The sequence below is a fragment of the Bactrocera neohumeralis genome, chromosome 4 (assembly GCF_024586455.1).
Source record: "Bactrocera neohumeralis isolate Rockhampton chromosome 4, APGP_CSIRO_Bneo_wtdbg2-racon-allhic-juicebox.fasta_v2, whole genome shotgun sequence".
NCBI lineage: Eukaryota > Metazoa > Arthropoda > Insecta > Diptera > Tephritidae > Bactrocera > Bactrocera neohumeralis.
In genome coordinates this window covers 2,478,568-2,500,644 of record NC_065921.1, presented here as the reverse complement: position 1 = coordinate 2,500,644, position 22,077 = coordinate 2,478,568, and the positions used below count along the sequence as shown (strand labels likewise).

Sequence of the window (22,077 nt, the reverse complement as noted above, 5' to 3'; positions counted from 1 at the left end):
TGACGGTTTGTCCAGGAAGAACATATTCATTGTGGACGATGCCTTTGATGTCAAAAAGACAATGAGCACCATTTTCACTTTTGATTTCCTCATTTTTCCTATTTTTGAGCGAGCAGAAACACGTCGCGCGAAAATTTTTTCGTGACACTCCAGGTGCTCGGAGACATCTGATCAGCCGCTCGTTCGTTAACTAAGAACGCCCTCTACCGAATACAGCTGGTGCGCACACGCTCCGAAGTACAGTCGCTGTGGAAGAAAATCAGTCCCATAACTTTCCGGACAAACCTGTATGTTTATAGACGTTGATATACTAATTGCTGAGATAATCACAAAAACTTCGAAAAATAACCGTTTTTTATTATCCAAGCGAGTGTTCTTGGTTAGAAGAGAGACTCATAGTTTCCAAAAAGTTATGTTTTACTGCTCTGCTTTATTCTTTGTTTCACTGTACTCTGTCCTCTAACAACGTTTAGCACACTTCTCTATTAAGAATGTGTCCTCACGCGTTATGTGTCTGTGTAAAGAACGCCATATTTGCCACATACATACATCCTGTAAGCCAACCGCCCTTTTTGTTTATCTGAAAACATATTGTTGTAACGTCAACTGATTTCGGTTTTAGGCAAAAAAACAAAAAAATTCCGAAAAAAACTGAGCATCATTTCCGCTTTTAATAAAGGCCCGAACGAAATCACGAAATGGCACGCTGCTTTCCAACTGTTTAGCACATTTCTTTGTTGGGGTCCTGCGGAGCGGCAGAGACCTGAGACGGCTATTCCATTGCTTTAACGCTGGTAGAGGAGGCGTGATATTGTGTATAAATGATTGCGGGTTCGTCTCAGCGCAGTATGCACCCATTTTAATTTAATTCCAATTTGTTTATGTTTTTTTTTGTTTATATTCCCTGCCGGTCGTTGCTCGCCCAAAGTGATTGCGTCTGTTGGTCATTATTCGGCACTTCCGCTTTGATGACCACTTTCCGTGTGGGCAAATGTAATTGCATCACATTCATTTGTGTAAATTTGTATATGCTTTTCTATGTGTTGACTATATTCACTTAATATTACCGTTATTTCTTGTTTACTCCCACTTGTCTACTGCGTTCATTAAGAAGTGAACGAATACAGTTTGCTAGGCTCGAACTTCTTCCTCCATTCCGTTGTTTGTCTGCTTTTCTTCCGGTCGGCAAACTTTTACAGAACTTCGCCGCTCACACCATTTTGGCTCGGCTGTTTGTTTTGCTGAGTTCGAAGCGTTCGCTAAATGATGACTTTTCCAATTGAATTAAGCATTTGCATTCACACTTCGCTTTCACTGGGAATTTGTTTACCGCGCGTCTCTCGCGTCGGTCTCATTAATCCTTATGGCATTCCAGCGCCGTCAACTTGCTTCCTGCCCAATGCCAGCTAACTTATTCAACTGTGGCTGTAACCAGATGCAGATGAACAGTTTGCAAGTGACAGTTGTAATTTTCAAGTTTATTTCAAAAATAATTTAGGCAAATGGAAGCTAATTTTGAAGAAGGGATTCAGTCGAGGCGAAGATGCAGACGAAAGTAGGAAAACTTCAATTTAAATGTGAGAGTTTTTCTGAAGAAAGCTTCTAGTAATTTAGTTTGAAATTTAGAATTTTAGGCAAGTTTTGAAATAGCCGCTTTGTAAGTCATATTTGCCGAAAGTTTTAAGAATCTTTAGTTTTTTTGATAGATATAGTCTAGCTTCATCTTCGAAAGATTGCGGAATATTGCACTTTCAGTAAAAAGGCAATATCTTTTAAGTTATATTCAGCTTTTCAAGCTGATATCAGACCGTTAAGTCTTTAAAGCTGAGCTACTATAGTCGAATTCGAATATATTTATCCACTCGTTTCTGTATCTATGATCGTTAGCCTTGATCATATAATTACCAGGGATTTCGGAGAAGTCTGACTTCGAATATATGATCAATTTGATTGAGATTATTACTTATTTGTCAATGTAAATAGTCTTCGCTATTCTAATTGATTAGTATCTTTTTTATTTTAAAGATTAGATTATTAAAAAATCTAGTACGATAATTGTCCACCTAGTCTTTCCAACGGAGTGGAGGTTTTCCTCTTCCCTCTTCTACCCCCGGCAGTTACTGCGTTGAATACTCTTAGAGCTGGAGCTGTGTTCATCCATCCGGACGACATGACCTAGCCAGCGTGGTCGCTGTCTTTTAATTAGCTGAATTATGTCAATGTCGTCGTATATCTCATACAGCTCATCGTTCCATCGAATGCGGTATTCGCCGTGGCCAATGCGAAAAGGACCATAAATCTTCCAGAGAACCTTTCTCTCAAAAACTCGTAACGTCGACTCAGCAGATGTTGTCATATATGTAGTATATACATACATATATAGCTTCATAACATAATTTTTTGTCTATTTGGTCATTGTTTGAACTTTACATTCGATTGCAACACTGTCGCTCAAAAACATAACAGGAACACATGTAACACCGTTAGTGTAATTTTGCTTGCTTTTGTATAAATGTAGCGAATTTTAATAGCATGCATTTGTCTATTGAGAATGTCCGCTAGTCTGGAAAATGCCAAAACCGCTACAATGACCAAAAAAACACAATGTCATCGCTCAGACGAAACCGACAAAAAGTAGATAAAGTGGAAATGGCGAAAGCAATAAATATACAGCATTAGTTTCACCAGACGAAATATGTTTTGTGTTTATTAAAATATTTGTTCAAAACAAAGCCAAAAACAAAAGAAAACAAATATGCCACAATCATTTTTAATACACATTTTTATGTTTACAAAACAGTGAGAATGCTACGAAAAACTTTGTCCCTTCAGCTCTGCGACTGGTTTTAGTTGTGCAACATTCATTTTGTTTTGCTGCATCAATGAGTTTTATGTAATATTTACAGTTGTTGCAGTGGCATGCGACAGCAATATGCTCGTTGGTAGCAATCGTCATCTGTCAGCCGGTGTCTCGCTGTTTGTCTCCTAAAAATTTCTGTTGTATGGGTGAGTAAGCTTCGCACTTGCGTCGCTGGAGTTTCACTGCTTCCGCTTTCCCCTAAAAGCCGGCGTTGGAGCAACAACGGAAGCTGCAGTGGTGTTTCCTGTCGTCACGTTGCAAGTGCCACAGCAGACACGCGGCTTGGTGGCGGCAACATCCGCAATTCTATGGTACATGTCGAGTTGTTGTATTTTCATTCAATCCGCTTGAATTTTTCATAATTTTATATTCATGTGTTAATCTGTTGAAGGTGCATTAAAGTGTTAAAAAAGAAATATGTATATATCTCTCTCGTTTTATGTACAAATAAAAAGAAGCTCATGAATGACGAGAGCTCCTCTGAATTAATGAAACAAACGAAGTTTGATAAGCACGAAGCTGTTTTGTTATAAAGAATGACAAATTGCATTGTTATTTGCCCTGGGAGGAAGGGATGGTTGAAAGCTGAAAGGTTCTCAGGTTGTTTGATTATTTTTCAACTGATAGTACTATAAGACTCAGAAAAGTTAGACTCTTGGTTTACGATGATTTTGGATTTGGAACTTTGAGACAAGAAGTCATCATATTCTATAGAATATTGCCTTCGAAGGTCAGTAATATCCAAACCTTGTGCTAGACAATCCGTTGCGTAATGCAGTCTTTCGGAAAGCACAAAAATCTCTGACTCTATTAAAATACCTTTGGCCGAGATTTATAGAAAGCTTGTGAGTCTCTATCACCTAGTCTATCTAAATATGACTGAATGCGCATGATTCTGACGGAACAAGCTTTCAGTAAAGTCTGAGCCTATCAATGCCTAAGGATGTTCGAATATTTTCGAAAAAAATTTAATTTTAAAGAAATCTTTGAAGACTACAATTGAAATGAGATTTAAGCAAATAATAATTTTTTTATTGCGGAATAAATTTATGAATTTCAAGATTCAGTTTGATGGGTTGAAATGAAATGGTTAACTGATTTTTTCATAAATTTTGTCTTTCTTTCTTTCATGTTAACTAATATTGTAATTCGAAATCTGTTTGTATTACGAAAGTTGAGCATGTAAACTGCTGCCGCAACCCGCACCGCTGTGCAACAGCATCATCAGCAAATAAACTCGGCAACTCATGCGCTGCTTCAACTTGCCACTCAACTCAACTCAACTCGCTGCTGTGTACTCACAGTTGACCGCAAACAGATTTGTGCAACTAATTGCATTCAATTCAATTCAATTAAGTGCCTAGTTAAAATAGTTTTTGTTGTATTTGTAGTTATTTGGTTGATTACAACATTTATGTTTGGTTTCGCTTTCGGTCGAAAGGATTTGCCGCCGCCGCATTTCCACGTTTCCACCGGCAGTCGCTTGTGGCCAACCAGCGTACGCTGTTCCCTGCCGCACACTGTGCTGCGCCTGTGCCGGCGCTACCTCGGCGTGCCACTCACCGCTGCCACTGCGATAATTACATCATCAAAGGCCTGCCGTGGCACTGGGGCTGGAGCCAGACCCTCGTGGTGTGCGGCTGCTTGTAAAATCTGATGACTGCTATCCTCTAACGGTATGAGTATGTCATTCATTTTGATGTGCACCACATTATTCGGCAACGTGGCAGGCGACATGACATATTGTGGCAGCAAATGCATAAGCATTACAATTGCTACATTTCGATATTTGTTGCTGTTGTAAATATGGCTTCGGCTGCGTTTATCGGAGTGCGGGTGAATTTTAAACATGCATAGGTAGACCTCCGGCCTTCAGCCTCACATTCGTTCCCATGCAGCGCTAACCGAGTCTGTCCGGCTATGAATGCTCTTGACAGTCGGCAAGTTGCAATTTGCATTTTAATTTCGCCAAATATTTGTCATTATCACAAAACAATTTCCACTGTCAGACAGTATTTGTTAGCTTTGTTGTTGCAACAATGGCTTAGTTAGGAATAAACTCTCACTGGAGTTGTTAATTAAATCCGATTAATTCGCTTAACTACAACAAAAATATGTTTTTATAACGTTTAATTAAAATGCATCATAAATTGTGATTTGTTTGACGTTGCATGGCAACAATTACCGTTAATTTAATTAATTCCAGAAGTGCACCAATGATAGTGACATATAATTTTCAAGCAATAGTTTAGTTAGTTATATTTAAAGCACGCACAGAGAAAAACCTGCATTTTTACGTAATTTAGTACAAACCAATATTATCGCTTCCAAAATGTGCTCCTGAGCCAAAACAAGCACGCCAAAGCTTCATTTAGTTGTCCATACACCTGTTATAAGCCTCGGCCGGTTTTATCGCCATTTCACTAGATTGTTGGACAGTTGCATCGTAACCAATAATGATGCGTTTGATGAATGTCGGATCTTAAGCTTTTTGGGAATGATTCAGGTCTTTAAGTCTAGCTTTGACACAGTATTACCGAAAGAATTAATAACCAGAATGTGTTGAACCGACCTAAAAGAGATGTTGAGGTGCACTGCAACCTCACTGATGCCAACTCCACTGCACAACTTTCACTTAATGCTTTGTGTCTCTCAAATACTTGAGTTCGTGATAAGGTTGACTTCCCAAAACACTTCTGTAACATTTTCAACGATTTCGTAGCCGTGATTCCACTGGAAACAAAAAATGTCAGTCCCAAGTTCCTCGTTAATTTTTTTTGCATAGAACGGCAGACAAACCTTTCGCGTCGTAAGAAAGCAAAAAGCTGCCTAAGGTAGTCGAAAAAGTCTTATCGTATTTCTAATCAAACTTCAACTTATATTTTCTTTTGTATTTTTAATGAACTTTAATGAACCAAATATGTCAGTGTAAAACTTTTCTGGTTTCTCGACGGAAAACTGCGAAAAGTAATTTTCACAGGCTTCTCTTGAAGCCAACTTTACTCCATTAAGCGAGTTCTGCATTGACCGAAATAAATGGTAGTCCGATGGTGCAAGGTCAAGGCTGAATGGCTGATGCATCAAAACTTCCCAGCCAAGTTCTCCCAGTTTTTGCCGAGTTATCAAAGATGTGTGTGGTCTAGCGTTGTCCTGATGGAAGAGGAACCCCTTCCTGTTGATCAGTTCTAGTCGTTTTTTTCCGATTGCTTGCTTTAATCTCATCAGTTGTTGACAGTAAAATGTAAAATCAATCGTTCGATCAAGCTGGAGCAACTCATAGTGGATGATTCCTTTCTAATCCCACCAAACACTCAACATAACCTTTCGAGGCGTCAATCCTGGCCTTGCGTCCATTTCTTGAGCTTCGCACGCTTGGACCATGATCTTTTTCGCACATTATTGTCGCATATGATCCAACTTTCTTCTCTTATTACCATCCGCTTCAGAAATGGTTAGATTTCATTTCGTTTCAGCATCGTCTCCGCAAACTTCACAAATTTCATTGGTGGCTTGGGTGGCATTCTTTTCTTTTTTATACAAAAATTTCAAAATATAGCGACTTGATATTTTTCACTCATTTTTGAACAGCTGTAACTTTTTCCAACTCCCCGAATTTATTTTTTGTTTTTTTAATGAAACTTAAAGTCTCACCTTTTCAAAACTATATGGTATGACACAATGTGATTGGTAGCACTGGAGATATATGACTGCAACGACATCTACTGACAAAATACGAAAAGACTTTTTCGACTACCCAATATTATATAATTTTCTAACCACTGACTGCATTGTTTTTGCTTTATAGTATATACTATTTGAGTTCGTTGAAACTTGTAGAAGCGCACACCCCTTGCCGCCTCTAATAAAACACGCTTCATTACGCTAAAAGCACTCAGCCATGCATACATAAATTATTTATTTCGAATTACTCATTTCTGCCTTTTATTATTTAAATTTTTTTTTTGCATTTGCCTCAAAATTAGATTTTTTAACTGCAACGTTCATTGTAGCATGCCGCAAATAATATACGGAGTATTTAGTCATTAGCTATAATTAATTTTTATTCGCCTGAAAACGCCTTTTGAATATCTTCAATAGCCGCAAACTACACTTGTGTGGAATATGAAGCGTTTAAATAATTTTCAGGCCTGAGGAATTGTCGCCGTCCAATGCCAAGTTGGTATGCCGTAAAACAGAGACCGCATTGGGCACTTTACAGGAGAGGAAGTCATATGGAGTGCCATGCATGAGTTCATAGCCAGCGGTCTATATATTTAATGCGCTCTCAGCTATCGGCTTACGCTTTCAATTGAGACATATGCGAACCATCAATTAAATCAATTCATTCAATCAACAATCGACTGGGCGATGAACTGCTCTTGTTGTTGTTTTTCACTGTTTTTATATTCATAATGAAAACCTGGAAAAACACAAATGAGCTTTTTAATTGAATTTTCTCCGGAAATTACTAAAAAAATTAATTTATCCAAAAAATTAAGTTTTGATTAATTTTAAATTCGGAATTTCAATAATTAAAATTTTCTAATTATTTTTTGTATTTTGGCTGTTGAGTAGTTTTTATCACTAATCTTATAAATTTAACAAAATTTCGCCATGCAAAGATGACAGTTCTTAATCTTGTCTACGAGGTTATTTGAATCTAATCTACGCGAAAACTCTCTGTGCGACTCTGATTTAACAGCCTTTACTTGTCAGCATTGGAAATCTAATACGATATCACAGCTGATTTAGACACTACTAGGAGAAAAAATGTAAACAAACAAATTAATTAAACGCAATGAATCTGGATTCACCTGAAAATCAACTTCCCAAATAAAAAAATGTGTCCATTATTTCCACTATATGGATAATATTTAAAAGAAGACGGTTTTTATAATAAAATACTATATAACAATGTTTTCTTTTAATAAATATTAAGCGATGTGAATTCTGAATTCATGAATGGCAAAAGATCTGTTTTATCACCTGTGAGAACGGGCTAGATTAGTGAAGAGATTAAATGTAATCCAATCACTTACAATTTTTGGTGGGAACATAGTATTAGATGTAGGCATCTAAAACTTTAATGATTAGTGGAATAAACTGAATACTATTATGTTGAAATGAAAAGATTTAAAAAATCATTAAAGTGCCCGGTTCCAGTCCTCCCCATTAATTTTGTGTAATCAAAGAGCTTTTCAACTTAAATACATTGGCACACAAGTGTAAGCCCACTTATTTTTATTGCTTATATAGTTAATGGGTTGTTGGTTTTTATTGTTGTTGTTGTTTATTTATAAGTAATTACTGCGGTCACTTTGCAGTTCTGATTGCCCCACACAATCCGTGCGCTGCATTCACAGGCGATTGCAGTTGGTAATTAATCAAGCTCATCATTAACCAACTTTCCACAACAACAACAAGAAGCTGAACAAACGTGATGAAACATATTGGCAACATTACTCGATTCGCCTTTGCCTTGGGGGCAATGGCATGAAGGGAGACGTGGACTCAACGCCACACATTCCAATTCAATTTCTGCACACACTCACACAGAGACGGAAAAATACACATGCATGTGAATGAAAATAAATAAGGGAAGAAGTAATCGAATAGGTCGGAGCAGGAGGCAGCAGGAGGCAGCCTGGTGCACGGCTTATTGATGACAAATTGTTAAATCAACAATTAAAATAACTTCATCCATCCGCACAGGAGCATTACACGGCAGCACTCGGTCGCTCGGGCGGACAGGTAGCGTGTTGGAAAATCATTTCGTTGGCTTCGATTACAATCAAAAGATGCCCTGATGATTCGGATACCCACATGCACACATACACACATGCCTGCATGGCTCTGTGATAGTTTTGTGACCTGTTGTCAACCGATCCGATCGATGGGTTTGTAGCAAATGTGACGCTGATTGGTTTCTGTTGCCGTTGGATTGATGCCACTGCATTGTTGGTGCATGCTGCAGCCGGATTTGTACGGATTTGGAGGAGACATGCCGTGAAAAGGGTCGCTTGACAATGCTGCAGGAATTTTAATCTGGGCGAGCTCCTGAGTCAACTGTCAGTCATCATTAGTGGAAGTCTTTCTATTATTGCCTTAGTTACAAGAGCAGTGCTTCTTGCTTCTCAATTCTCAAATAACGGTGTGCATTTGCTTCAGTCAGTTCGATTGTGTGTTTGTACAGATCTCTAAGGCTTCAGGTAGCTGAAAATTAAAATTAAATGAATTTTATCTTAACAATTTCACAAATTCTTTTCTCTATTTAACTCTTCCTCTCATAATCCTTATGAAATGCTTGCGAGTGAAACTATGTGCAAGCTACAATTAATTAAAACATACTTTAGCAGGTTTGAGCTTACGCCACTCCTCACTTAGTCCAACTGGAGCCTTCAACTTTGTGGGTTTTGTTTACTGTCTTTTGGGTTTTCATTCTCCACAACAAAATGCTGTCGGCGAGGAAGGATTTGTAGCAAAAACAGGAAACCGCAAATTAAACTTGAAAAATCGTGTTTAGAAAAGAATGTTGAAAGAAGCTTAAAAGGAAAGCACACAAGCATTCACTTGTGGCAAGCTGCAACGCCTAAAAGCTGACACCAGCAAACAATGAAATGCAGCAAAGCTCGGCACATATGGCTCGCCACACACAAAAGCACAAAGAGAGAGAGAGGGACAAAGAAATGCAGAGAGCCGCATGCATGCGGTGATAGCAAGTTTTATTGTTTTGGCTCGCCGCTGCTTACGACTACTTTGTGGCATGTGAAAACAAATACAAAAAAATAATAGAAAAACATTTAATTAAGTGCAAACCGCAACAACAACACGGCCACCTTCTGATGGCAACCGATGGAATGGCAACTTGGCAACTGACAACTGGCGTTTTAATGTCTAAATATTTTATACTTCAGCGCAGAAGGGCAGAGTCAAAGGTCAACTTGAGGTCGCATATGCCCAACTAACTCGAATATTTTAAGAAATCTACTATTCTAGCTTTTGAATCTCCTTCTGATGGAAGACATTTTCGCATCTAAATTTATTAAATAGATTCTTCTTCTTTACTGGCGCAGACAACGCTTACGTGATAGCCGAGTTAACAACAGCGCGCCAGTCGTTTCTTCTTTTCGCAATTTGGTGCCAATTCGAGATACTGTGTGCAGCCAGGTCCTTCTCCACCTGGTCTTTCCAGCGGAGTGAAGGTCTTCTTCTTCTTCTACCTCCCCGGTGGGCACCACATCGAATACTCTCAGAACTGGAGTGTTTTCATCCATTCGAACGACATGACCTAGCCAGCGTAGAGTTCATTGTTCCACCGAATGCGATATTCGAACGAAATCTTTCGCAGAACGTTTCTTTCGAAAACTCGTAACGTCGACTCATCAGATGTTGCCTCTGAACCATATAGTAGGACGGGAGTAATGAGTGACTTAAGGAGTTTGGTCTTTGCTCGTCGAGAGAGGACTTTACTTTTTAAGGTTGGAGTCATGTGTAGAAGTTCACGCACGTGAGAAAAGTTCTCTAAGCTCATTCACTTGGAAATGGCCAGAAACGAGTCTTTTACATATGGCTAAAACAGCTCACGACTTCCGGTCTTAGACCAAGTATCCTCTGGGTAGCCAAAAACATCCGTTTTAAGGCCAGCTAAAGTGAGAAGGCGCAACATCCCCTCCCCTGGGTTGTACGCTGGCTTTAGATGGGAAGATCCATTGATGGCTGGGACAAATCGGCGTCAAATAGACGCCTCGCAAGTTCATGAACTTTGAGTTATTTGGTTAATCCGTTACAGCGAAAAGTTAGTCGATGCGCCTTTCAAGCTTGCAAATTGGCATTTATATGCAGTAATTAACAATGGCTTTTCACTTGTGGTCTTATTTTACCATTTTTTTTTTGTTTTTGTTTCTTTTTTATTTTAAATTCCCATTTGAAGCACTGCTTTTGAAATTAACTTAACAACGAAAATCATTGCCGAAGTTTGCTTAACGATTAAGCACTGGACAAGTGGTATTACCACAACAAAAGCAACAACAACAACTCAGTCGAGAGGCTTGTTGGTGCAATGACCACAGAAGTCAAAGTTAAAATGTCGATTGCTAAAAGTTGCACGATGGGCCGCTGAGCATGCTTAAAGATGGGAAGTTCCTCAATAGAGCGCTGAGGACCATAATTTCGAAACTTCCAATACATTTTAGTGCTTTCGTGCGGTTCAAAGTTTTTTATATGTATACGTACTTGCTTCGTGTGTGTGTATAAAATGTGTGGCATGAATAAAAGTTGCATGTTGCATGCACTCGGCGAGCCGTTTAATTTGCATTGACGCTTGTGTTAGCAATATCGCAACGGATTTACAGCTAATATGCTTTGGATAGGATGCTGGGTGGCAACGCTCGCAATTAGTTCCTTAATTTCTTGCTTCAAACCTGCCAATGGGCCGATAGCACGTCTATAGGCGAACGTTCGCCGGCGTCGTGTTCTCGAATTAGTTATGCAGCACCAGCATTGGCAGCATCACACACAGGCAACAGCCCAACAGCCCTTTTTGCACGCGTCCACTGCGGCGTAGGTTCGTTTAATCGAAATCTGCAGCTAAGTAAATCCCATTTAAGGTCTAGCATTATGCATGCAACTGCAGCTGCAAAGGCGAAGCAAGCCAAAACAAAATGTCAGCAACCACAGCAAGCCGCATACGAGTATGTGTGTGTGTGTGAGTGATATGAACAAAATCAACAACGGTAGCTGTGCTGCGCCGTGTGCACTGGAGGGTGGAGGCAGCAGGCGCTGCAAATATTGATACAAGACTCATTAAACGCCCACTTATCAGTGATGAAGGTCCACGCCGTGCAACACCACACCACGCCATGCCAACTGCAGGCACTCGAACTGTTGCTGCAGCATTTGTATATGTGTTCGTGAGTATGCACAGAACCAACAACGAAAGCGCCTGCAGTTGCATGTCGCTCCAGCGGTCGACGGCGTCCGAGTGTTGCCACATGTGATATCTAAGCATCGCCGGTGACTGCCTGCCAGCGCGTCGGAGCCGGCATGTGTGCTTATGTTTGTATGTATGTGTGTGAGGAGGCTCTTCTGTGCAGCATTGCCTAGATTGCCAATAGATACTAGTAGTTGTGTGTGTGTGTTTGTTTGTTTGTTGTTTGTTGGTGTCAGTTGATCTCTGCCGAGCAGCGCATGCAATCAGTTGTGTTGGCCTCACCACTCAAGTGTGCTTACGCCGTATGTTTGTGTGAGTGTTGTCGTTTGCTGTTGTTCACCAGCTTTGTCCAGTGGCAACGGCAACGGCATGACTAATCTAAATTATGCTTCATTTGTGTGATTAAGTTTGGCCGGGCCTTAAGGCGTCGTAAAGGATTTGCTGAAATTAGGAGAATAAATGTTTAGACTGCTGCATATGCAATGAGCTTAAGTTGATCGCATCGGCTGCATACACTTGCGTTATTTAAAATATTGAAGGCTTTTAGAGTGCATTGCTGTTGTCTTTGAACGTGGTCCCAAGTAGCACTTTGATGAATTTTCATAAGAGAAATAGAAAACAGAAGGCATGAAAAAATACTTTTCGAATAGAAATAATTACATACATAAAAAATAAGAATGTGTCTACAATTTAATTAGATTATATGCATTATAATATGTATTCCATAAAAATTGGTTCTGATAAGGATGCGATTCATAAACATACAACAGATCTGTTGTAACAGATCTCCGATAATTCAGAGCGAATCAATGAAAATCCTGTCCATTATACCTACATATGTATATATGATCAAATATGACTCGGACTGGTCCATTTAACATCTTATAGATCGTTTCAACACATTTCCGTTAATGTTCTGGCCATAAGCGTGTCAATGCTAGACTCATACCAAAAGATCTGAATCTTTTGCAAAAGCGTCGTTAAGTGGAGATCGCAAAAGAGACGATTCATTCATTTTCTATGGATTAATTACAGGTTACGAGACGGTGCGTTATGAACATGACATAAAAACTTCATAAAACGGGTTTCACGGAGAGGCGATTTTAGTTTGGGGAACAAGAAAAAATGGCATTGAGCCAGATCTGGTCAATGCGGTGGTTGATCGATGGTATTCGTTGCGTTTTTGGCTTTAAATTCGGTCACATAGTGGCTCGATGCGATGGTGCATTATCATCGTGTAAAATCCATGAATTGGTCTTCCACAATTCCGGCCGTTTTAGACGGATGTTCTCACGCAAATACTTCTCGACCGCCTTTGAAGGCTATACATTTTTTTTGAAGTAATTTAATTTAATTTATTTTCCGGGTACTTTTTTGCCACAATGTATTTTCAATAATTATTTTTAACAGCTTTCCTCCATTACCTCAAGCAAGCATATGGTTCAGTTCAAAACTGTAGATACATACTTCTTCATTTGATTTGATATTCACCCAAAATCATTTACACTTGAAAGCTTGGCAACCCCAAATTTTTCCAGAGCACAATCAAAACCCCTCAATGCCCCTGTCATCATATCATTAATTAAGCGAAAATCCCCTTTTACCGTTAAGTTGCAAGCCATTGCGTAATCGTCGGGATCAACAGTTTTAAATTAACGGCTTTAATGAAAAGTGGCCATTGGTGGTAGTGGTATGAATAACCGTTACTCGCCTTTGTCTGCAGCTTATTCAAACAATCTGCTTAACATTATCATTGTTGACGCTGAACATTTTCGCGGGAATGAGATCCTCATTCCTTCTACATCCTCATTCGTGCAACGCAAGTGCGGCTAATTTAAATGTAAAGTGTTGCGTTGCACTCTCAGCTGAGTGCGGGCCCTCCGAGAAGTGTAAGGTCGCTCTGAAGGGGTTGCAAAGTTCAGCAATATGTAATTTACAAATATATACGTATATATGTGTGTTATACCCAATAGGAATATCTGAGTATCCCAACGCACGCTCGGAGTATTTGCATATTGCCGTTGAATACAATTTTAGACTCACACGCTGAAATGACGGCCTACGGAATATCACACGTAAATCAATTTCATTTCAGGGTTTCGAAACTACTGCCTGATTGAAGTTCTGCAGAGTTTTTAAAGCTAAATCAGCTGGACTTTTCCTGGAGGGGCGGCAATATTGTAATGTAAAAAAACAAGGCAGATCTGGGAGCTCTTTATAAGAATCACTCGGAAAATATGTCAACTGCAATCATCCTTCGGGCGCTGAAACAAAGCAAGCCTACGCCAACAAAGGCCAACAATGTGTTAAGGACTTGCAAATATCTGCGAGAGTTGCAGCTCCTACTCCGCGCAAGTCTCCACACCCTGGCAGGCATGTGCATCAGCTGCACTCATGCTTGTGTTGCACCAATTGTTTCATCATGTTTACATGGTTGGCAGTCGCCTCGCCCCCAAAGCAATATGCAGCCGAAGAGCCGCTGCCGCCACCTCGCAATCAAGTGAATTGCACTCTCCAACCCACTCTCCACTGTGGGCTTGAAACAGGATTACTTGAATGCAAAAATTGGGGTCAGGGTTTCTTTTGTGTGCAAAACATCTGAACAATTCTCTGTGGCATATGCGTCTATATAACGGTACGCACATATGTATGCATATATGTATGTATGTATGTAACCAGGTGCCCGCCGAAGGGTGGTCCACCCTATCACCGGCGCGCATCGAGTGGCATAATGAAGCCGCAGGCAGCCATTACGTGCGTTCCTTCGCCAGTTCCCCTCGCATGTCCGCTTATGTGAGTGAATAAAGTCATTAATAAATCATGATTGTGCTGCTGGCATATGTGCAAATGTTTCTTGCGTTTTCTTTGTGTTTCCTTTACTTTTCTGCACAATTCATTCACTGTTAGATCTTGTCAATGAATATGCATTTTATTTCCTTTTGTGTTTCTCTTCTTTTTTTCAGCGCTCACCTTCAAAATTGAACCTCAGGATGTGGTCGTGCCGGAAGGACATTCTGTGCTGCTTCAATGCGGTGGCGTGGCACAAAACGGCAAGTCCGCCAAAATACAACCAATTATACGTTGGCGGGGGCCCGACGGGCAGGACTTGGGCATCGTCGGCGACACATTTCGCAATCAGCTGAGTAACGGTTCATTGTATATAAGCTCCGTGGAGGAAAATCGCGGTTTGACCGGCTCCTATCAGTGTCTGCTCAGCGCTGAAGGCATTGGTACAATTGTTAGTCGTGCGGCAATCGTGTCCATAGCACGGTTGCCCGATCTAAATCAAGACTTTATCGAAACATATTTACTACCTGGTCAAACGGCGTATTTTCGATGTATGGTGGGTCAAGTTCAGTCGGGCATTAAGCATGCAGTACAATGGCTGAAGGATGACATGCCGCTTGTGCTGGACAAATTGCGTATGGTCGTACTGCCGAATGGCGCCCTAGAAGTAGATGAGGTCGGCATTGGCGATCGCGGCGCTTACCAGTGTAATGTGACCTCCGGCAGCATATCTCGTTTAAGCAGCAAAACCAGCTTAAATATCAAAAAGCCCACAGATCCAGGCGGTGAAAGTTTGGTTGCGCCTTCATTTCTTGTGGGACCTTCGCCGAAAACCGTGAAAGAGGGTGACAGTGTCACTTTGGATTGCGTGGCGAATGGTGTTCCCAAACCGCAAATTAAATGGTTGCGCGACGGAGCGGAACTCGATCTCAGCGATCTTGATTCGCCGTTCTCCATCATCGGCACGGGCTCATTACAAATTTCTTCTGCCGAAGACATCGACTCCGGCAACTATCAGTGTCGTGCCAGTAATACAGTCGACTCACTTGACGCGCAGGCCACCGTGCAGGTGCTGGTGCCGCCCAAGTTCATCAAGAGCCCAAAAGACAAGACGGCTCACGAAAAAGAGGAATTAGAGCTGGAGTGCGCGATACGCGGTAAACCAAAGCCGCTAATTCAATGGCTGAAGAACGGTGATGTAATCACGCCCAACACGTACATGCAACTAGTGGGTGGCCACAATCTACGCATTTTCGGCCTGCTGCAGTCCGATGCCGGCATGTTCCAATGCGTTGGCACCAATCCGGCTGGTAGTGTTCAAGCGGCGGCACGCTTGCGCGTCGCACAAACGGGTGAGTACGAAAGTAGTTATATGCCTTTACAGTTAAAATACTACTTGTATATATGAACTAACAGTACTTCTTCGTTATGTACAAACTAATGTAAAGTTTCGAAGCGCTTTTAGAGATCAAAATTATGCTTTTTGTGTTAAAAGAGTAAAAGCTCTGTGAATTGGACGTAAACGCAACTGGCTTGAATAACAATAACGTTACTAAACTAGCAAGACTACTAATCATCCCTGTAAGCGACAACCTTCCAACGTTAAAAATTATCACTTAATAAATTTGTTTCTTTCGTTTCTACTATTTTATGAGGTTTGACCAAAAGCTCTTATCCCAAGGCTTGAAATTTACCAGCACCGTACAAGTTTTTTGTAGGGCGTACATCTGAAATATGGTTCAATATTATTAAAATAGGGTTAAGTAGTATTAAAAATGGCTGGCAGTCGAAATACTTGTCTCAAAAGTTTAGTTCTCGAATAGCAAGGAAATTTAATCGGTTCAACGTAATATTTTTATAGCAGCTTTGCCATTAGTTTTTACTCAGAATGGTTCAATTTCTTATATGAAGGCTTTGATTCTCCATCTGGACAACATGACCTAGCCAGCGTAGCCGCTGCCTTTTAATTCGCTGAACTATGTCAATCTCGTCGTATATCTCGTACAGATCATCGTTCCATAAATCTTTCGCAGAACCTTTCTCACGAAAACTCGTAGCGTTAACTCAGCAGATGTTGTCATCGTCCAAGCTCTGCACCTTATAGCAGGACGGGAATAATGAGTGACTTATAGAGTTTGATCTTTGTTCGTCGACTATACTTCTCAATTGCCTACTCCGTCCGAAATAGCACCTGCAAGAGTTATTCTGCGTTGGATTTCGAGGCTCCCATTGTTGTTGGTCTTTATACTGGTTCCAAGATAGCCCAAATTATCTACGACTTCGAAGTTATGACTATCAACAGTGACGTGGGAGCCAAGTCCCGAGTGCGACGACTGTTTGTTTGATGAAAGGAGATATTTCGTCTTGCCTTCGTTCACTACCAGACCCATTTGCTTTGCTTCCTTATCCAGTCTGCAGATAGCCGAACTCACGGTGCGGATATTGAGGCCAATGAGAACAATGTAATCAGCATATGCCAGCAGCTGTACACTCTTATAGAAGATTGTGTTTTTGCTCATTATTATAAAATTATTGAAACTATTGAGGAATATAGGAGTCCGGCATTTATATTAGGCCTCTGAAAATTATTCTAATAACCTGAAAACCGATTACACGAATGTTCGGTTCGAATAGTCGTCGTCTCACGACTATCCGGTTACTGCAAACTGAATATTATCCTTCGAATAATGCCTTATCCGGTTGATCCGGTTAATCGAATACCAAGAGCTCTAATTTATAATTTTTTTCCACAAGTTAGAAAACTCATAATTTAGTTTGTACAATCCTCCGCTCATAGCAAAACGTATTTAATTTTAATTATATTACATTATTTGCTTTGCTTATTACTTTCGCATAAGTTTTAAGAAAGGAATATGCTTTAAATGTGTTCTTTATTGGTCGGTAAATTCGCACTGCTTATTAATAAGTTGTATATTTTGTTTTATTTTATAAATGTGTAAATTGAAAAATATTTATAAAATTTTCTGTTCAACTTTTTTTAAATTAATTTCCTTTTCGATTTTCTTTTTATTTCCCTTTTTTCTTTTCACCACTTCATATTATGACACGCATTTGTATTTCCAACACGTCATGTGCACATTCCCACCATCATCCATCCTGACCTGATCCCCAAAGGCAAATCCAAAAAATACCACACTTCCGCCTCCCAAACACCCAAATCTCCATTACTTCCGTCAGCTTCACCTATGCGCCGACGCAAGGGGGGCGGCTCTAAGGCGATTGATCCTTTTGACACATTCGGCGATGCCATTGACAATACAATGGGATCGACACGTAGTCTCTCCAAAAGCGCGCTGGATAGTTTACTCTCACAGAGAGGCAGAAAATTACCACGACCTGAGAGACCGCAAAATGACAATGGCTATGGTGAATTTGCCTCACTGAAAGACCTCGAACAGTTGGACATGGAAGATACGGACAGTTCAATGGAGCTGCCCACAAGCACACACGAGTTCAACGTAGGTGTTAACGGTGATGACGGCAACAACGATGACGAAGACAATGAGGACGAAGACGAATATGACGATTTAAATGACAACCAAGAATTCATTGATGCCTACAATCACGGTGACGACCCCAATAAAGTACTGAACTCGTGGAAGAATAAAAATAAGAAACAATTATCCTCAGCCACATCCAATTCACAAGCGGCGTCATCAAGTTCCTCCTACTTATCCTCAGATTTAGATGGACTCGAAGGCAGCATTGGCATAACTGGCGTTGGGAGTGTAGACGGCGGTGTAGACATTCCCCAATCCGGTGGAGGAGTTACACATATCCACGGTGCTGTGTTGAGCCGTTTACCGGGACCGCCACACGACGTGGTTGCGCAAATAGTGAAGCCACGTTTCGTAACACTCAGTTGGATGGAGCCGAAGAAGAACCCGGTCGAAGTGGTGTCTTATACAGTATTTTATAAAATGAGCAATAGCGAACGGTAAGTGAAAGAGAGTCATTTGTAGTATGACTCATTCATTAGATTATTAGCCATTCACTTTAACACTTGTGTTAAATGAGTTAGGGAAGGCTCTATACTCGATTAGGGGAGCATGTGTAAAATGTATAGTTTTGCCATTTCTTCACTTATAGTACTTATGTAATTCGAAAAGGCCACTTAAATTGGCAAGCAGAACAGCTTATGCCGCAAGGCAGTAATGAAAATCAAATTGCCGACGCCGTTTTACTTTCATCGCTGCCATTTTTTATCCATTATCCTTGTGAGGGAGCCAACTAAAACCTCACTTAGGCGTCATCAGCGGAAGTCGTTCGAAATCAGCCCGTCTTTGCCGGCTTTTATGCGCGACCGTAAATTCAATAACTTCATCTAACAGCATCTTCTGCGAAATTGCCAAGTAGCATTTCCTTGTTTTGGCAAAAGCAATTTGCCGCGCTCTCCCTCCTGTCCTGCATTTTGCCACAATCACTTTGCATTCTTTTTCCACTTTGTCAAATTAAAAGCACATGAATGCGCCGAATCTAGTCAAGCAGACACTGAAACACTGAAAGAGACACTGCGGCCTTTGTTTGTGTCGCTTCTAACGGTAATTGTAATGGGTGGGCGACAAATAAATAATCACTTGCGTGGAAGCAATTTCAGTACAATATTGTAGACATCAGCCTAAAAGCCTTGGAATGGCTGGAAATTTAAATTGGCTAAAGGCTCAAAAATCCCTTAATGAAAAACTATTTAGAGTCTTTGCATATCCACAGTTACTTGGAACTCAATCGCTTTCTCTTTATGTAGCGAACAGAAAATTGTAACCAAATCGCACGATGACCAACAGGTGAATATCCAAAATTTGCTGCCTGGAAAAACCTATCAATTCCGTGTGGTGGCAAATACGAACTTTGGACCCGGCGATTCTTCAGAGGTACATCCTGCATAAATAAAACGTATTCTCTTAGGAACTGCATGAAAATAAGTTGTGTTGAACTTTATTAGGTATTGGAGGTGCGCACTCAACCGGAGGAGAATATTGCTGGTCCACCACGCAACGTCGAAGGACTGGCGACTAGCGAAAGAGAGATTTTTGTAAAATGGGATTCTCCGATCGTAACCAATGGAGAGATTATGAAATACCGGATTTACTATTCTGAGGTTCGTAACCGTGAAAAGTCACCATACAGTCGCGTTTTCTGAAATATGCTTAGTTTTATGTTGTCCACAGAATGACAGTGGTGCAGAGATGTACCATGATAGCACCACGCTTAGTGCTGTGATCTCAGAGCTGCGTCCATATACTGACTACACTATTAGCGTGGTACCTTTCAATAAGAACGGCATGGGCGATCCGTCGAATGAAATAAAGGTCAAGACTTACTCCTCCACACCAACTGAGCCCCCCAATAATGTGACACTTGAAGTAACGAGTTCGACGGTAAGCTTGCAATCTAAACATATAAACTGTTGTTTTTTGAAAATCAGTATTTAATACCTTTTTTCATGTGTGTCTTATTTATTTATACATTCATCCTATTTCAGTCCGTCACAGTACACTGGGAGCCTCCAGCCGAGGAAGAGCGAAATGGACAAATCACCGGCTATAAGATTCGCTATCGTAAACTTAAAGACACGCCACAAGTGAAGAGCACACCAGCGAATATACGTTACTTCGAATTGAAGGGACTGGAGCGACACTCGGAGTATCAAATAAAAATTGCCGCTATGACAGTGAATGGCTCAGGCCCGTTCACAGAATGGAATCGCGTTATGACTTTGGAAAATGATCTGGATGAAACACAGGTGCCTGGTAAACCAGTTTGGATCGGCATACATCCGGGTGGTGATAACATCGCTTTGCACTGGGGTCCACCGCAACAGCATGAAATCAAGATTCGAAGTTATGTTTTGGGCTGGGGTCGTGGAATACCCGATGAAAACATCATTGAGCTAAAAGAATCCGAACGCTATTATGTATTGAAAAAGTTGGAGTCAAATACGGAGTATGTGGTTTCATTGCGTGCACGCAACAGCAAAGGTGACGGTCAACCAATTTATGACAACATCAAAACACGTGACGAGGAACCGGTCGATATGCCAATGCCGCTTGAAGTGCCTGTCGGCCTACGCGCCATCACCATGTCCAGCTCATCCATTGTCGTTTACTGGATAGATACGATGCTGAGTAAAAATCAACATGTCATCGATAATCGTCACTACACCGTCCGTTTTGGCATATCTGGCTCTAGTCGTTTTCGGTATCACAACACCACCGATCTCAATTGCATGATCAATGATCTGCGTCCGAACACACAGTATGAGTTCGCTGTTAAAGTGGTGAAGGGGCGTCGTGAGTCGGCTTGGTCCATGTCAGTGTTGAATAGCACCTACCAAAATGTACCAATTACACCACCACGTGAGCTCACGGTACGACCTGATGAACAGAATCCACAAACTGTCATTTTACAATGGCTGCCACCGAAACACAGCCTTGGTCAAATAACCGGCTACAACATTTATTACACCACCGATACTACGAAACGAGATCGCGACTGGTCCATCGAGGCATTCGCTGGTGACGAGACTATGATGATGTTGCCTAATTTGAAACCATACACAACATATTACTTCAAAGTACAAGCGCGGGTGGGGAAAGGCGCCAGTAATGCGCCTTTTTCAGCGCTTGTTGCTTACACGACTCCGGCGGCGGTTGTGATGCAGGAACCAAAACCGATTGCCAAGGGCATCAGTAACGAGATCATCATATACTCTGTAGCAGGTGCGATTGCATTTATAGTATTGATTTTTGTGGTCATCATGGTGGTAACGTGCCGACGAAAGCCCCAATCCACTCCTGATCACAACAAGAAGAGGTACGAAGAGTGAGTGCACTATTTTTCTTAATTGGGATTCTCGTTTAGGAAATTATTTATTGTTATATATAATTTTTTTTAAGTAGCTATCAAAATGTTGGAGTTCCGAAGCCCCCAGATCTATGGATACATCACGATCAAATGGAGTTAAAGAATATTGATAAGAATATTCACAGCACCACTCCTGGTAAGCAACAAAGTCTATTTATATTCAAATATTTATATTATTTCATATCAACAATTGCTCATTGAAAATTATAAAATGAATCCGTTTAGTTTGTAGCGACGGTGCTTCGAGTAGCGGTGCCTTAACATTGCCACGTTCTGTGGTGCACGAATACGATGTCGATACGCCAGTGCCGGTTACCAATTCGCTCGACAAACGATCCTACGTACCCGGTTATATGAGTACGTTACTTGCAAACTAAACCAATATTTTTGTTATAAACCTAAATATTTCTTGTTTTCTGCCTTCTTTAGCCACTTCAATGAATTCTACCATGGAACGACCACAGTATCCGCGCACCCAGTATAACATTTCCGCCAATCGTTCGCATATGACTGTCGACACGGGGCACTCGCAACAAAGTCTGACGCAGCAACCGGGCTCCTTGGCACAAACGCCCGAACATCCCTACGGTTATGAGGGTAATTTCTGGTAAGTAAT

At 40.9% G+C, this 22,077-nt stretch overlaps 1 protein-coding gene across 6 annotated transcripts in view; it reads left to right on the top strand.

Moving 5' to 3' along the window:
* The window catches only part of LOC126757334 (netrin receptor DCC), a 151,690-nt gene that overhangs the window by 123,423 nt on the left and 6,190 nt on the right, over positions 1 to 22,077 (top strand). The window contains exons 2-10 of one of the 6 annotated variants that reach the window (XM_050471145.1): positions 14,753 to 15,928; positions 18,279 to 18,534; positions 19,342 to 19,468; positions 19,540 to 19,695; positions 19,766 to 19,975; positions 20,080 to 21,419; positions 21,494 to 21,597; positions 21,687 to 21,818; positions 21,891 to 22,068. In XM_050471145.1, coding sequence (XP_050327102.1) covers positions 14,753 to 15,928; positions 18,279 to 18,534; positions 19,342 to 19,468; positions 19,540 to 19,695; positions 19,766 to 19,975; positions 20,080 to 21,419; positions 21,494 to 21,597; positions 21,687 to 21,818; positions 21,891 to 22,068 — 3,679 coding nt within the window. Of the gene's footprint in view, positions 1 to 14,752; positions 15,929 to 17,711; positions 18,535 to 19,341; positions 19,469 to 19,539; positions 19,696 to 19,765; positions 19,976 to 20,079; positions 21,420 to 21,493; positions 21,598 to 21,686; positions 21,819 to 21,890; positions 22,069 to 22,077 lie in introns of all 6 variants that reach the window. The other 5 variants (XM_050471144.1, XM_050471142.1, XM_050471141.1 and 2 more) reach the window with 5 other exon arrangements.